Genomic DNA, 15,414 nt, shown 5'->3' with positions numbered 1-15,414 from the left:
CTATCCAATACAACTTCTCAGTATGATCAGCTCTCTGGTAATCCTTTTTCATTTCAACCTTTGTATTTTTTCTGATGCTTTTCCCTGTTACTGGCCATGTGTTTCATCTACTTCACCTATGCTATTTTTTTCTATATTTAAAGGCCAGGCTGACGACCTATTATTAATTGTACTTACGTTTATTTAAAGCCCTTGCTATTGAGTATTCTGCCTTTTGAATACTTAGGCTTGTTTTCCCAGCCAGATGGTCCAGTCATTGAAACCAAGGTCCAGTAGTTTGGACCTTGGTCTCAATGACTGGGTATTGATATTTTGACTTTTTGTTTTTAATTCTCACAAGACTTAGCACATTGTTAGATATATAAGCAAGCTTTCTTCATTTGGGGAACTCATATTTAGTGAGACATTATAGTTTGCATGTATGTTCAGGGGATGGCAGTTTATGCATTGATTTATATGCCAAGGAATTCGTTATCACTGCATTGTGTAGTAGTAGAAGATGAAGAAAACATAAGTCAGGTAGATCTACCTTGACCACATACCCTTTTACTCCCAGGAAAGCTCTACATATGCTAATTGGAATTCAAAGTTTCTGTGACAGATAATTTATAAAGCACTGCTGTGAAGCCTGCAGACTTCAGTTTATCATGTGTTTTAAAAATCTGTTTCTACATCTAGCTAGGGATGCTTTGCTTTTGAAAACTGAGTACAGTCCAAACTAAGTAGTAATGTAACAAAGCAGTTCACTGAAATCCTACTTCCAAAGTATATTTTTATTTCTAAAAGCCTTTCATAGTTAGATTTAGCATCCTAAAGAGTATAGACTTACCCTTCTTACTAAAATCTTTACATAATATGACAGACTTTGAATGAATGAATGAGTGAAAAGGTGAGTGAATCAATCACTCATCATTTCTTCCACATCATATTAAGAAATAAATTTTATACAGAGTATCTATTACCATGTGGATATTCGAACATATCTCACCAAGTCAGATGCTGCTTATATGTTTTGACTGGCCCTCAGTAAAGGGGGTGTACAAATTATAAAAGTCACAACTTCAGTGTACGCATTGCATTTATTCACTTGGTACATATATTTTATATTAGAAATGGTTTATATAACTAGAAAAAAATTGTTTATTTTATTTTACCTCCAAGCTTACTGGAGCCACTCAGCAGAGTTCTGGGCTGGAAATTCTGTCTGTGAGTGTGTAATAGACAGGTAAGAGGAGAGGGTTTAGGACAAAGCCTTGGACATATCAACATCTGTAGATAGCTGGCGCAAAAAAAAAAGAAAAGGAATGGTTTGAGAAGGAATGGCTAGTGAAAATAGAAGAAGATCAGGAGGAATGTGGTTAGAAAGAATCAATGAAAGATACTACTTCAATACGCTTAAGTTAGATGCTACTGAGAGATCAGTCAAGATTCCTGGAGAATGGCTATTAGCATCATGAAGGTAGATCATTGGTGTTTTTTGAGATCAGTTCCTGATAGCATGTTGGAGACAGATTCCAGATTGCAGTGGGTTGAGTTATAAATAGGAGGTAAGATATAGGGAGCAGATACAAACAGCTCTTTCAAGAAGTTTGGCTCTGAAGTGAAGGAGAGAAAGCAGTAACTGGAGTGAGAATTAATGTCAAGATTCCAGGGGTAACAGAAATGATTGATTTAATGTAGAATCTTAAGTGTATTAAAATATTAATAGGAAAGTATTGTCGAGAATAGAGGTGATACAAATATAGGAGAGAGAGGCCTGATAGACTGAAATCTCAGAAAACAGAACAATCTATGGAGCAAACCTACTACGTGGGAGAGGGTGGGATGCAGAGCAGAGCTGGTGGCCATAAATAGTAGAAGGTGACGTTTTCTTTTTTACTGCTGAAAAGAGGGAAAGGTTGGATAAAAACACAAAGGGGCTTGGTTCTGTAGAGATGACATGCATTTTCCTTATGAAGCAGAAAAGTTAGGTCATCCGCTGAGGAAAGAGTTGGGAATGTGAAACAAGCCATGAAGGTTAGAAAAGAGTGCCTTGTTGGGAAAGGAAGCATTTTAGGATTGCTGGGTAAGAAATCTGTGATGGAATCCAGTCCAAACCTAGCTTGTGGTTAATTTTCTCTTATCACAAATAATTTTTAAATGAGGGTTTACTACAATTAGGATTATTTTTAGCCACCCGCTATATATATAGAAATGTATAGGCATAAAATACTTTTTATGGTAATAATGGTTTTTTTCCTGTGGCTCACTGCAAAACCAAAATTTTAGCTAAAAATTGTGCAAATTTTTCTGCAAGTTAAACTTTTTAATTATATTTTTAAACCTATGACTTGTTTTTATAAAAGCAATGCGTGTTCATTATAAAAGGTTTAAGTGATGCAAAATTGATAAAGAAGATAAAAAATTGCTCAATGGGTCACTATCCAGAAATTATTTTTCTTAGCACTTGGTCAGTGTCATTAAGAGAGACGAAGAATTTTATATAAATGTGATTATATAAACAAACAAAAAAAAAAACCAAACCCAGTGCTGTCGAGTCAATTCCGACTCATAGCGACCCTATAGGACAGAGTAGAACTGCCCCATAGTTTCCAAGGAGTGCCTGGTGGATTTAAACTGCTCACCCTTTGGTTAGCCACCGTAGCACTTAAGCTCTATGCCACATACTATTTTAAATAGAATACTAAATTATATCTTATTGTGTAAATGAATGAGAAACTGAAGTGATATAGAAGAAGTTACTAAATTTCAGATAATTCCTGTGGTTGTCTGGTCTCACTTCCATATTAGAGTATATTAAGTGAACGGTCTGCAGTCTGTATCTGTTCCTGACAATGCAAAACAGCTTGGCTAGATGTAAAGTTTTTGAGTCACTTTTTCTTTCTCTTAGAACTCTGAAGACATCATTCTATTACCTTTTGGTATGGAGCTAGTTACTTTGGAGAATTTTGAATCCTTATGTGTAACTTTATTTTACTGCTTATATGTCCATAGTATTATTCTTTTGTTCTTGGTGATTTGTATGGCATCGATTCTGTATTGGTTGGTTGACCAAACAGCAGTTGATAAAGTTTAATTTTTGTTTCAATGTTTATTTGTGCCAGCTCACTTGGAAAGTTAAACTTTGAAAGTGGCTGGGATTTCTAAGTGGGCCACCTTAACTGGTAGGATCTCTTTCACAGACTGTGAGAGCTCTTACTTATGGTGTTTTGCCTTATATAATTAGCTCATTTAGAGTATAGAGGAAGGAATGTTCTCAAAACTGAATGAATTTAGAAATGCTAAAATTTAGTTCTTTTGTACTCTTGAGTTACAAGAAATAAGAGATTAGGTCCGTGTTTACTTCCTGAGTCTCATCTGATATATGGAAGAAATAGAATTAGAAGAGATATAGCAACTAAAGTATTTCTCAAAGAACTACTTTTTTGCCAAAGCCAGTGGTCAGTTTTCTGTGCTCATCTTTCTACAAATCTAAACAAGGTCGGGAGTTCGAACCCACTAGCTGCTCCATAGGAGAAAGGTGTGGCAGTCTGCTTCCATAAAGATTACAGCCTTGGAAACCCTATGGGGCAGTTCTACTCAGTCCTGTAGGGTCGCTATGAGTTGGAATCGACTCACCAATAACAGATAATACCTTCTTCTTTGATCTTCTCCCAGATGGTCACATTACTGCTTCATTCTGGCCAGTCTGGTCTCAGCTCTAGTGTTATCTCCTCAGAGAGATCTCCCTCGCTATCCTAGCTAAAGTACTTCACGGTAACCACCCCCCACCCACTCGTGTCCCGCAGCACTCATACAGTCGTTCTAACACATTATTCTAATTTGTACAGAATAGTACCAATATTGGAGCCTTCATAGTGCAGTGGTTAAAAGCTTGGCTACTAACCAAAAGGTTGGCAGTTCGATCCACCAGGCGCTCCTTGGAAACCCTATGGGGCAGTTCTACTCTGTCTGATAGGGTCACTATGAGTCAAAATTGACGGCAACAGGTTTGGTTTTGGGGGTTTTTAAGTGCCAAAATTAAAGTTTAAAAAAATCGGGTACTATCCCAACACCATCATAATGACCATAGTTAATATTTTCAGACATTAGTTTTGCTAAATGTAACCTTACCAGAAAAAAAGTCATCATTTTATACATCTTGATTCACATTTAATACTTTATGCCTAATAATTCACATTTTGGGCTAAATTTATTTAAACAGGAAACTTTGTGATTAATGTAAGTGGGAAATTAGTATCACTTGGAAAAATCGAAGATGGTAATAAAAATAAAAATAAATACAAGGAAAATAACAGTTTTATTAAATGTTTTCATCTTTAGAAGCTCTGAGGCTGAGGCTTGCTCTGTTAGCAAAAAAGTAGATTAGTAAATGTTAGACATTAAACACCAACAGCATCAAACTGAGACTTTCTCCTTGACATAAACAGAATGATTGAGAGGGAATTGAAATGGAAATAAGTTTCTCACAAAGTGATTGATTCAGTATAATTTAGTGTAGTTTTTTTAAAGATGTTTAATGCCATCTTCTGTACCAGTGCAGTGTTCTGTCTGGGGTAAACATTGTTTTCGTTAATGTGAGGTTGAAATAAGTAACTTTGGCCATGGACTAGAGTAAAAACGTGCTGATGAACTAGTAAGAATTAGTGGAGAAAACTTGTAAACCCTCAAAATTTATTTTAATCTATCCCAAGGTGAGCTTAGTAACATGAAAGTATATTGTTAAAAATTAATGTTTTGTGTATAATGCTATGGAATTCTTCTAAATTACTAATTCCTGCATCATAAAAAAATAAACAAATACATGCCTCAATTACTGAGAGAGTTCTGTGTGCCTTACATTCTGCTAAGCATTTTGCATATATTATCTGATTTAATCATACCTATGCTCTGAGAGAAGTATCTTTATTTTAAAGATGGGAAGATCAAATCTAGAGAGGTTAAGTAATTTGTGTAAGATTCTATGACCAGTAAATCTGTCTGGTTTCAAAGCCCATAGTCTTAACCACTGTTGTTGCTGTTTGATGCCATCAGGTCGGTTCTGTCTCATAGCAACCCTGTGCACAACAGAAAGAAACATTGCCGGGTCCTCTGCCATCCTCACAATCGTTACTGTGTTGGAGCCTTTTGTTGCGGCTACTGTGTCAGTCCATTTTGCTGAAGGTCTTCCTCTTTTTCGCTGACCCTCTACTTTACCAAGTGTGATATTCGCCTTCAGGGACTGGTACCTCCTGATAACATGTCCAAAGTATGTGAGACACAGTCTCACCATCCTTGCTTCTAAGAAGCATTCTGGCTCTCCTTCTTCCAAAACAGATTTTTTCGTTCTTCTGGCAGTCCGTGGTATATTCATTATTCTTTGCCAATACCATAATTCAGTTTCATCAATTCATGTTTGATCTTCCTTATTGTCCAGCTTTCCCATGCATATGAGATGATTGAGAATACCATGCCTTGGATCAGGTGCACTTTAATCCTCAAAGTGATATCTAACACTTTTTAAAGAGGTCTTTTGCAGCAGATTTGCCCGATGCAATATGTCATTTGATTTCTTGCCTACTGCTTCCATGGGTGGTGATGGTGGATCCTGTTAAAATGATTCTTAACCACTAAATGTACTAAAAAGGATAAGATGTAAAGGAATGCTGTAACATAAATCTAGGGTGAAGTCTATTGACCCAGGGGCATGTCTTTGGAAAGTAATCCCTAATATTTCAGCTCTAAGACATTGAAAGTTGCCCAAATGGCCACCAAATGTATGGAACCTAAAACAGCTATTCTAGGCCTCATTTCATCACAAGCTATTCAGTTTTAAAGTATAGCTCCAGTGTTCCCTTCACTTAATTTTTATCTTAATTTTTGACAGTATTTATTTGCAAAAAATAGATTTAAGTTCTTGCCATAGCATGTTACCATCTCATATACGAATGAATATAATACTGATCCTTTGCAAGTTATGGTATATAAGCTTGGGGCATGAGAACAACAATGTAATCCAGAGTATATGGGGTCTGGTTTAAATTTTTTCGTTATAGTTGTTGTTAGTTGCTGCCAAGTCAGCTCGAACTCATGGCGACCCCATGTACAACAGAATGAAATGTTACCCGGTCCTATACCATCTTGATGATTGTTGGTGTGCTCAAGTTCATTGTTGTGACCATTGTGTATTTTGAATGCCTTTTAATTTGTTGTTGTGTGCCGTCAAATCAATACCGACTCAGCAACCCGAAGTGATAGAGTAACTGCCCCATAGGGATTTCTTGGCTGTGATAGTTATGGGAACAGGTCTCCAGGTCTTTCTCCCATGGAGCTACTGGGTGGGTTCAAACTGCTGACCTTTTGGTTAGCAGCTGAGCATTTAACCATTGCGCTACCAGGGCTAAAAAAAAAAAAAAAACCCCAAACCATTGCCATCATGTGGATTTTGACTCATCAACCCTAGAGGACAGAGTAAAACTTTTTTGGTTAGCAGCTGAGCTCTTAACCCCTGCACCACCAGTGCTTTTCAATTTAGGGAGCTCATTTTCCAGCACTACACTACATTGGATAGTATACTACTGTGATCCATAGATTTTCATTGGCCTTTCTTCCTAGTCTTAGTTTGGAAGCTCTGTGGAAACCTGTCAACCATGGGTAACCCTGCTGGTATTTGAATTATCAGTGACATAGTTCCCAGCATCATAGCAACATGCAAGCCTACACAGTACGACGAACTGACAGATAGGTAGTGGTTTCTTGTAATAGGGGAAATGCATTAGTAATGATCCATTCATAACCCTTTTCCCTGCCCATTCCTTGGCAGACTCTAGGCAAGGTACTTTCCAGCAAATAATTTGAAGTTTATAAAATATACAAGTAATCCCCCCCCCCTTTTTTAGTCTAGATTTTCTCTTTGGATTAGTGCACATTATCAGAGAATTTTGTTTTCTTTGCTCCCAGAAGAATTGCAGCTACTAAGTTCCTCCCTATTATCCACTGGATGGCATAAGTGGTTTACGCTCTACTACTAACCTAACGTTTGGCAGTTTGAGCTCACCAAGTGGTGCCATGGAAGAAAGGCCTGGCAGTCTGATTCTATGACGATTACAGCTAAGAAGACCCTATGGAGCATTTCTACGCTGTAACACGTGGGGTCGCCCTGAGTCGGAATCGACTCGACAACAATGGGTAATTTTGGAATTGCCATTTAAAACCTGTTAATGTGTTTGTTAAGGAGCCCTGGTGGGTCAGTGGTTAAGCACTTGGCTGCTAACCGAAAAGTTGGTGGTTTAAAACGGTCAAGCAGTTCTACAGGAGAAAAGACCTGGCAATCTGCTCCCATAAAGATTATAGCCTAGGAAACCCTATGGGGCAGTTCTGTTCTCTCATATAGGATTGCTATGAATCAGAATTGACTCAACGGCACCTAACAATAACAACAACAATGGGTTTGCTATAGGGATGTTGTTGAGAACATCACTTACTATAGTTAACGCATTGGTCCTTACAGAAAGACTACCATATAAGGTATTTTTTGTCCTGAGTGTCAGAAAAAGCTTAGTTATTTTTATATCTAACCATGTTTCTCTTTTTGCTTTGGCTGCCAGGAAGCTAACTTTTATTTATTTATGTTTTATTCCACCGCACCATTTGTGTAAGATGCCTCAAATCATGACAAGGAGTAAACACTGCTGAGTGTCCAGGGAGACTTTTTTGTACTTTTCAAAGATTCAAAAATTTACCTAAATCACTATCTGTCTGATGTGTTTATTAGTAAAATCAGAGGTACCTCCTTGTTTCTTGCTAGTTTTGTTTGTATGAATTTGATATTATATAATACATTAGTTGTATGCAAAGAATACTTAAATATTACTTTAATGACTTATATTTTAATTGCAGTGACATACTTATCTTTATTATTATCGTTTAAGACACAAACAACTTGTTTTTAATTCTGGGAAATTATATTAAAAACTCTTTGTAGACTCTAATGAGAATATCTTGGTCTTTGGTATCTAAGAATGAGCTATGTGTGCAGTTTCTTCATTACTCTCAATCACACGGTCTCTCACGGTTTCTATGGTACCTCTATCTAAATGAATTGACATTTTATGTTTGAAAAGCTCACATTTGGGGAGTATAATCTAATTGGTAATTTTAATGAACTTAATTTGTTATATATAAATATATGTTTATTTTTATTTAATTTGTTCATAAGTGTTTTTTTGTCAGTATGTCCTTGCTTTCTATTTACAATATTTCTTGTATTTGTTCATTTTTGTGATACTGTTCTTTATCTGGTAATTTGAGTAAATCCCAGTTGAATTATGTTGCCACATTATGTCTTCAAAAGGGCATAAAGTCAGTACACATGCTTCAGTAATATCTGGTTGTTTTACCCTTATGTTTCCAGTTGGCAATTTGAAATTATGGCTTCAACTGCACTTTAAATACGTGATAATAGCATGTGTTTCTAATAAGGGCCAGCACCATTTTGTTCAGATAGTGTGAATGGTTGTCACTCATATATGACAAATGCACCTTCATCTGCTTCTTTGATAGCCCCCTAAAAACCATACCCTCAAATCAGGCCGATGAAATTAGCTGCTGTGTAAATTGTGTGTCTGAGTGGTTCATTATCTAATCACCGTCAGAACCACAGTGATAAAGTAAATTGAAGCAGGGAAGAGGTCTGCCAGATGATTTCAGGCCTTCTTCCCTCCTCACACCCCCCAAATCTGGTTTCCCTTGGAAACCCTAATAGTACAGTTTAGAACTTCACGCTTTCATGCCTGGAATTCAATGTCTTTTAATGTACCAAACTTGGAAATGCCAGTAGTTTGGGAACATAATTTTCTTTCTGTAAAGACCATAATTTTATTTATTTGCATCAGTTTTCAAAATGTTGAGACTCTTAAACTACCATTTTGTTTTTAGTGCCCTAAATATTGCTAAAAGGCGGGGGGGGGGGGGATACTATGTCCTACATGCATAGAATTTAGAATAATTTATTGACTATAGTTATTTTTTAACCTTCTAGGATTCTTTTACTCCTACTCACTCTAATTATAATGACCCTACATATTGTTTGTTTATTGAAATTCCTTCCCTTTAATTCATTTTAGGTGCTTTTGAAGATGATGATATCACGCATGTTGAAGGAAGTGTAGATCCTATTCGAGATATAGAAATAATACATGAAGAGCTTCAGCTTAAAGATGAGGAAATGTTTGGGCCCATTATAGATAAACTAGAAAAAGTGGCTGTGAGAGGAGGAGATAAAAAACTAAAACCTGAATATGTAAGTAAAAATTTACAGCTTCTTTAGATACCTAAGTTCATTTTCTTCATTAAAAACTGTTTTTTAAATAAAGCACATAAAAATCTAATATTCTTATGGAATTTCAAAATCCCAGGGTCATTACTGCTTAAAAAATTGCTAAAAAAAAATATTTTGGGGGGCAGCCAAGGGTCATAGTGACAGGCTACTTAAGGTCTTCTTAAGGAAGCCATATTTACGAGTGATCTCTTGAGTGTTTTATATAGTTACCAGGTAGACCCTTAGGTGTTAGTGTTAAGAGAAGTGTAGTTTTATGGTAGGAAAAAAACAACTGGGTTTAGAGAAGTGACTGAATGTATGAGTTCCATGGTTTTGAAGAAGTGAGTAATACAAGGAATTGGTCTTTCATGGGGTGTGCCTGACTGAACGTACTATTAAAAGTAGATAGATGGTTTTAATCTTTTATGGAGTGAGAACACAAATCACTATCCTAAATTGAAATGTGTTTTCTATCACATTTTTAGTGAATAATTATTAGCAACAATATAATAAATGTTTGAAAGTCAATTTTGAAGCTTTTAATTTAAATATGATCAAATTGTATTTTACATAAAAAAGCACTACCGTAACTGCACATTTTCTCACTTATCAAAATCTTCTATAAACTATTTTGCTTTTTTTATTCCTTTGCCATAGGAAAGATTCTTTTCCTTCCTTTTTTTTTTTTAAAAAAACAATTACAGTTTTATTATAGGGAAAAAAAAAAGATACTAATGAAGAAATGCAAAGGGAGATGGCTGGGAGGGTCTCCAGTGTGACACTTCATATCTCCCAAAAAAAGATGCATCACTCTCCCAAGCATTGATGTTTTTCACCAACCAGGAAGCTCATGGGGATTCAGTGTCCAGAGCTTTTACTGGAGTCGTATTATGTAGGCATGATTGATTAGCTTTACTTTCTTTTAAAATTTTGTATTTATTTTTAATATTCTCATTACAGAAACTGATTATTGCATCTTTTTCCTTCATGAATTATATTTAATAAGTTTGAAAAACTCACAGTTGAGTAAGGAGCTCCACATTATTAAAGAAGAAATCAGTTATAGAATCAACCTTTAAACTTAGGTGTACTCTCAGTAAATTGTGATTGAAAGCAGTGGCATCACTGAGGGGATGTGGACTGCACTGGGCGATATGGTCAGTGGGGGTGACACCAAAATGACTGTCTGTAAAATTTTTGTGTGGTATGTCAGCAGAAATTTATTATCTTTTATAAAAATATCCCAGTAGTTCGTTATAACAACAAAAACATCTTTTATAAGCCCAGCTTACATGTATCAATATACCTACAAGGCTAAAACTCTATGCTAATTTACTTTTTGAACCTTCTAACGTGCTCCAGTTGGAGCTGTCATTATTACCCACCCAATTCAATGATATTTCAAATTGCCTGGTTTCATCTGCACATGCTACAAGCACACACTGTTGTTTTTGTTGCTGCCGTTGTTTTTATAGTTGCTGATTTTTGTCAGATTTTCTGGTGTTTTAGCTTCAATATTGTGGTAATTAGTATTTGTGACCCTGTATCAATAACTTTTTTGAAAATGAAGTAGTAATTAAAGGAAAAGAAGGAGTGATGTACGGGAATTACGATTTTACGAGTAACGTTAGTACAAAAAAATTACTAAGAATTTTGTGTGGTCTGGTACAGGAGGAGGTGCATGGAGGGGGTGACACCATGAGTTACCGCACTAGGTGACACCAATCCTAGTGGTGCCACTGGTTGAAAATGCCCTGAACTTGAAACAACAGAGACCCATATTGTGCTACCAATATCCTAGATAGTTTGGAACAAGCCCAAAGAACTTTACTTCTTTTAACCTCATGGTTATTTCCTATTCAAATAGACTGGGGAAAAGAAGGAGATTTGTCTGAGGAAACTGTACAAGATTTAAGGAAAAGGGGTGTCAAATGCATGGGTATGAAAACTATTCCCCTTTGAAAAGGAGAAAAAGAATTGTGAGAGTTGTTGGGATTAAAAGTGATTTATTTGCCTTAAACATTGTGTTTATTAATTAGTATGAATCCTTAGGCAGTCATCCTTTAGTTAACTGAGACATAACTAGCATCTGTAAGTCTTTTAGAAACATTAACTGTCTTAAAAATAAACTTACCCATCCTATTTTACTTACTGTGGGAGAAAAGGGGACTCAGACTGTTCTGAAATTCTTGAGCTACCATTTCCTGTCTTTTCCTCTCAAAGACAACCTGAATGTTTAATGCTATTACTTTACTGTAAGAACATTTTCTTCTTAATTGTCCCCATTTTCCTAGAAATTCTGTGTAAGATTTGAAAGCATAGTACGGATTTGTGCTTACAAAGAAATCTAAACACCTTCTCCCCATTTTTCCCTTTACTGTCAAGCTCTTCTGGATAGATAGAAAGCATTATAGCCTAAGTTTCCCATCTCATCTTTTCCTCAGATTAGATTTAGCTCTTCAGAATAAACTACAGGTTAGTGTTCCTCAACTTTTTCTTCATTATCACCTCATCTAAGGAATAATTAAATTATATATTTTTATTTATTGAGCCACGCACTGTTGGACACTTTACATGTGATCTTATTTAAACTTCACAATAACCTGAAAGGTATATATTATTATTATTATTCCCATGTTACAACTGAGGAAACTAAGATTTCAAGAGGTTTTATCAACTATCCAAGTTTTCACACTCAGTAAATCGTGGATCAAGTTTTTTTCAACCAGATCAGCTGCTCCAGAGTCTGTCTCGTTTTTTTTTTTCCCTCAACATTTTCTTTCTAAAATATGACATGGAAAAAATATATTAACCTCATGTGTATAGTTTAAACTCTAGTAAAGCCACCCTCACATGTCAAGAAATGTACATTACTAACCAAAACCAAACCCACTGCCATCAAGTCGATCCCGACTCATAGCGACCCTATATAGAACAGAGTGGAACTGCCTGATAGAGTTTCCATGGAGCGCCTGGCGGATTCAAACTGCTGACCTCTTGGTTAGCAGCTGTAGCACTTAACCACTACGCCACCAGGGTTTCCAACATTACTAGAACCCCAAAATTCTCCCATCCCATAACAGTTTAACTTCTTCTATCCTCTCATAGCTAACCACTATTGTGACTTTTATAGAAATATCCTTGCATTTCTTATGCTGCTACCAGTGTATGTGCCCCCTAAACAATATGTATTAGTTTAGCCTGATTTTGAACTTTATATAAATAATATCATAGTGCATGTATTTGTGTGAGCATTTTTTACTTAACATTGTTTGTATAGTTTATCCATGTTGAATTTATCTTTTAATTAGTTTATTTTCCTTTCTGTAAACTGTTCTATTGAAAGAATATACCATAAGTTTTAAATCTATTCTGTGGATGGGCATTTGAATCCTCGCCCACCACCCGTTTTTGATAGTTGCGAACAATGCTGCCATGAACATTGTTTTGAATTCTGGTGTACACAGGGTACTGTTGTTGTTAGCTGTCCTTGAGCTGGTCCCCGACTCACGGCAACTCCATCATAGCAGAAGGAAACGGTACCCAGTCCGGAATCATCCCCCCAATCAGTTGCAGACAGGACCATTGTGATCTGTAGGTTTCTTTATTGGCTGGTTTTCAGAAGTAGATTGTCAGGCCTTTCTTCTTAGCCTATCTTAGCCTGGAAGCTGTGCAGAAATCTGTTCCACATCTAAATGAATAATTCATTTTATAAGGATCAGCACAAAAGCTGGTTCCTGTGAGGAGCAGGTTAAAGATGTCCCAAATGCTCGACTTTTCCGAGCTGTTGTACTACTCCATCTTCTCTAACATCAACTTTTCCCTCTCCCTTCGGTCTTTGGGTTCCCTAATTCACTGCAACTTCTCACAGAACTCACAAATCATATAAAAGAAATGGCTAACGTGGTTGTGGAGGCTGGCAAGTCCCAAATTTGTGGGTCAGGTGTTGGCTTCTCCCTGACCCTCAGTCTCTGCCCAAAGGCAGTCAGCTTTCTTACACCGTGGGCTGGGAAGCCCACTGCGCCGTCTCCTGTGGGTCTTTCCTGCCAATCTCCTTCCTTGGTGGTAGTGGGTCCTTACTTCTGCTCTGAAATTTGCTCTTTTAAGGGAAAACTGACCAGTCCCCTTGGTGGGCCAGATATCTTATTTTCACAGCCCTGCCCAATCACCTGGGTGGGAGTTACAAGGCCATGGCAAGAAAGGCCATACTAAGTAATTCATCACACTGCTGCTGCATAGCAATACTGACAGATGGGTGGTAGCTGTGTATGAGTGCATTGGCCAGGAATCAAACCTAGGTCTCACATAGAAGTGAGAGTTCTACCACTGAACCACCATTCCTCCCACACCTCCGCATTTAAGGGTAGCCTATCCTGAAGTACAACACTGTCAGTTATAGGATAATATCCATACACCTACAAGGAAGACCAGTTAATATGACTATTATTCAAATTTACACACTAACCACTAATGCCAAAGATGAGGAAATTGAAGATTGCTACCAGCTTCTGCAGTCTGAAATTCATTGTTCAGTCAGAATGCATTGATGATTACTGGCAATTGGAATGCGAAAGTTGGAAACAGAAAAAGGATCAATGCTTACAAATGTGGCCTTTGTGATAGAAACACACTGGAGGCTGGATGATAGATTTTATAAGACCAGTGACCTATTCATTAGAAATACTTTTTTTCCACATCATAAGTGATGACTATACACGTAGGCCTTGCCAGATGGAATACACAGGAAACAGATCAACTATATCTGTGGAAAGAGATGATAGAGAAGCTCAATATCATCAATTAGAACAAGGCCACGGGCTGACTACGAAACAGACCATCAATTGCTCATGTGTAAGTTGAAGTTGAAGCTGAAGAAAATTAAAACATGTCCATAAGAGCCAAAGTACAGCCTTGAGTATATCCCACCTACGTTTAGACACCCTTGATTTCATGCATTGAACAGTAATGACCTAAGACTGGGTGAGTTGTGGGATGACATCAGGAACATCATACATGAAAAAAAAACAAAGTTTATTGAAAAGAAAGAAAGAAAAGACCAAAATGGATGTCAGAAGAGACTCAAACTTGCTCTTGTACATAGAGTAGCTAAATGGAATGGAAGAAATGATGAAGAGCTGAACAGAAGATTTCAAAGGGCAGCTTGAGAAGACAAAGTAAAGTATTATAATGAAATATGCAAACACCTGGAGTTAGAAAACCAAAGGGGGGGGAACATACTAAGCATTTCTTAAGCTGAAAGAACTGAAGAAAAGATTTAGACTTTGAGTTGCAATACTGAAGGATTCTGTGGGCAAAATATTGAACAACAGAGGAAGCATCCAAAGAAGATGGGAGGAGTACACAGAGTCACTGTACCAAAAAGAATTGGGCCGCATTCAACTATGTCAGGAGGTAGCATATGATCAAGAACTGATAGTACAGAAGGAAGTCCAAGCTGTACTGAAGACATAAGCAAAAAACAAGGCTCCAGGAATTGACAGAATATCGGTTGAGATGTTTCAACAAACTGATGCAGCGCTGGAGGCACTCACATGTTATGCCAAGAGATTTGGAAGACAGCTACCTGGCCAACCGACTAGAAGAGATCCATATTTTTGCCCATTCCAAAGAAAAGTGATCCAACAGAATATGGAAGTTATCGAACAATATTAGTAATGTCACACACAAGTAAAATATTGCTGAAGATAATTAAAAAACAGTTGCAGTGTCCACAGGAAATTGCCAGAAATTCAAGCCAGATTCAGAAGAGGATGTGGAACAAGGGATATCATTGCTGATGTTAGATGTATCATGGCTAAAAGCAGAGAATACCAGAAACATGTTTACCTGTGTGTTATTGACTATGCAAAAGCATTTGACTGTGTAGATCATAACAAATTATGGATAACATTGTGAAGAAGGGAATTCCGGAACACTTAATTGGACTCATGCGGAACCTGTACATAGACCAAGAGACAGGCCTTCAAACAGAACAAGGAGATACTGTGTAGCTCAAAATCAGGAAAGGTGTGTGTCAGGGTTGTATCCTTTCATCATACTTATTCAGTCTGTATGCTGAGAAAATAATCTGAGAAGCTGGACTGTGTGAAGAAGAA

General features: G+C 36.9%; 1 protein-coding gene across 2 annotated transcripts in view; it reads left to right on the top strand.

The window, feature by feature from the left end:
• OLA1 (Obg like ATPase 1) overlaps positions 1–15,414 on the top strand; it is a 188,312-nt gene that overhangs the window by 98,972 nt on the left and 73,926 nt on the right. The window contains exons 2-3 of one of the 2 annotated variants that reach the window (XM_049887472.1): positions 6,940–7,167; positions 9,105–9,280. In XM_049887472.1, the coding sequence (XP_049743429.1) occupies positions 7,164–7,167; positions 9,105–9,280 (180 nt within the window). In that variant the 5' untranslated portion in view covers positions 6,940–7,163. The remainder of the gene's footprint in view (positions 1–6,939; positions 7,168–9,104; positions 9,281–15,414) is intronic. The other variant, XM_049887471.1, reaches the window with a different exon arrangement.

Source organism: Elephas maximus, chromosome 6, assembly GCF_024166365.1.
Source record: "Elephas maximus indicus isolate mEleMax1 chromosome 6, mEleMax1 primary haplotype, whole genome shotgun sequence".
Taxonomy (NCBI): domain Eukaryota; kingdom Metazoa; phylum Chordata; class Mammalia; order Proboscidea; family Elephantidae; genus Elephas; species Elephas maximus.
The sequence above is the reverse complement of the archived record's forward strand: the minus strand, read 5'-3'. Positions and strand labels throughout refer to the sequence as shown.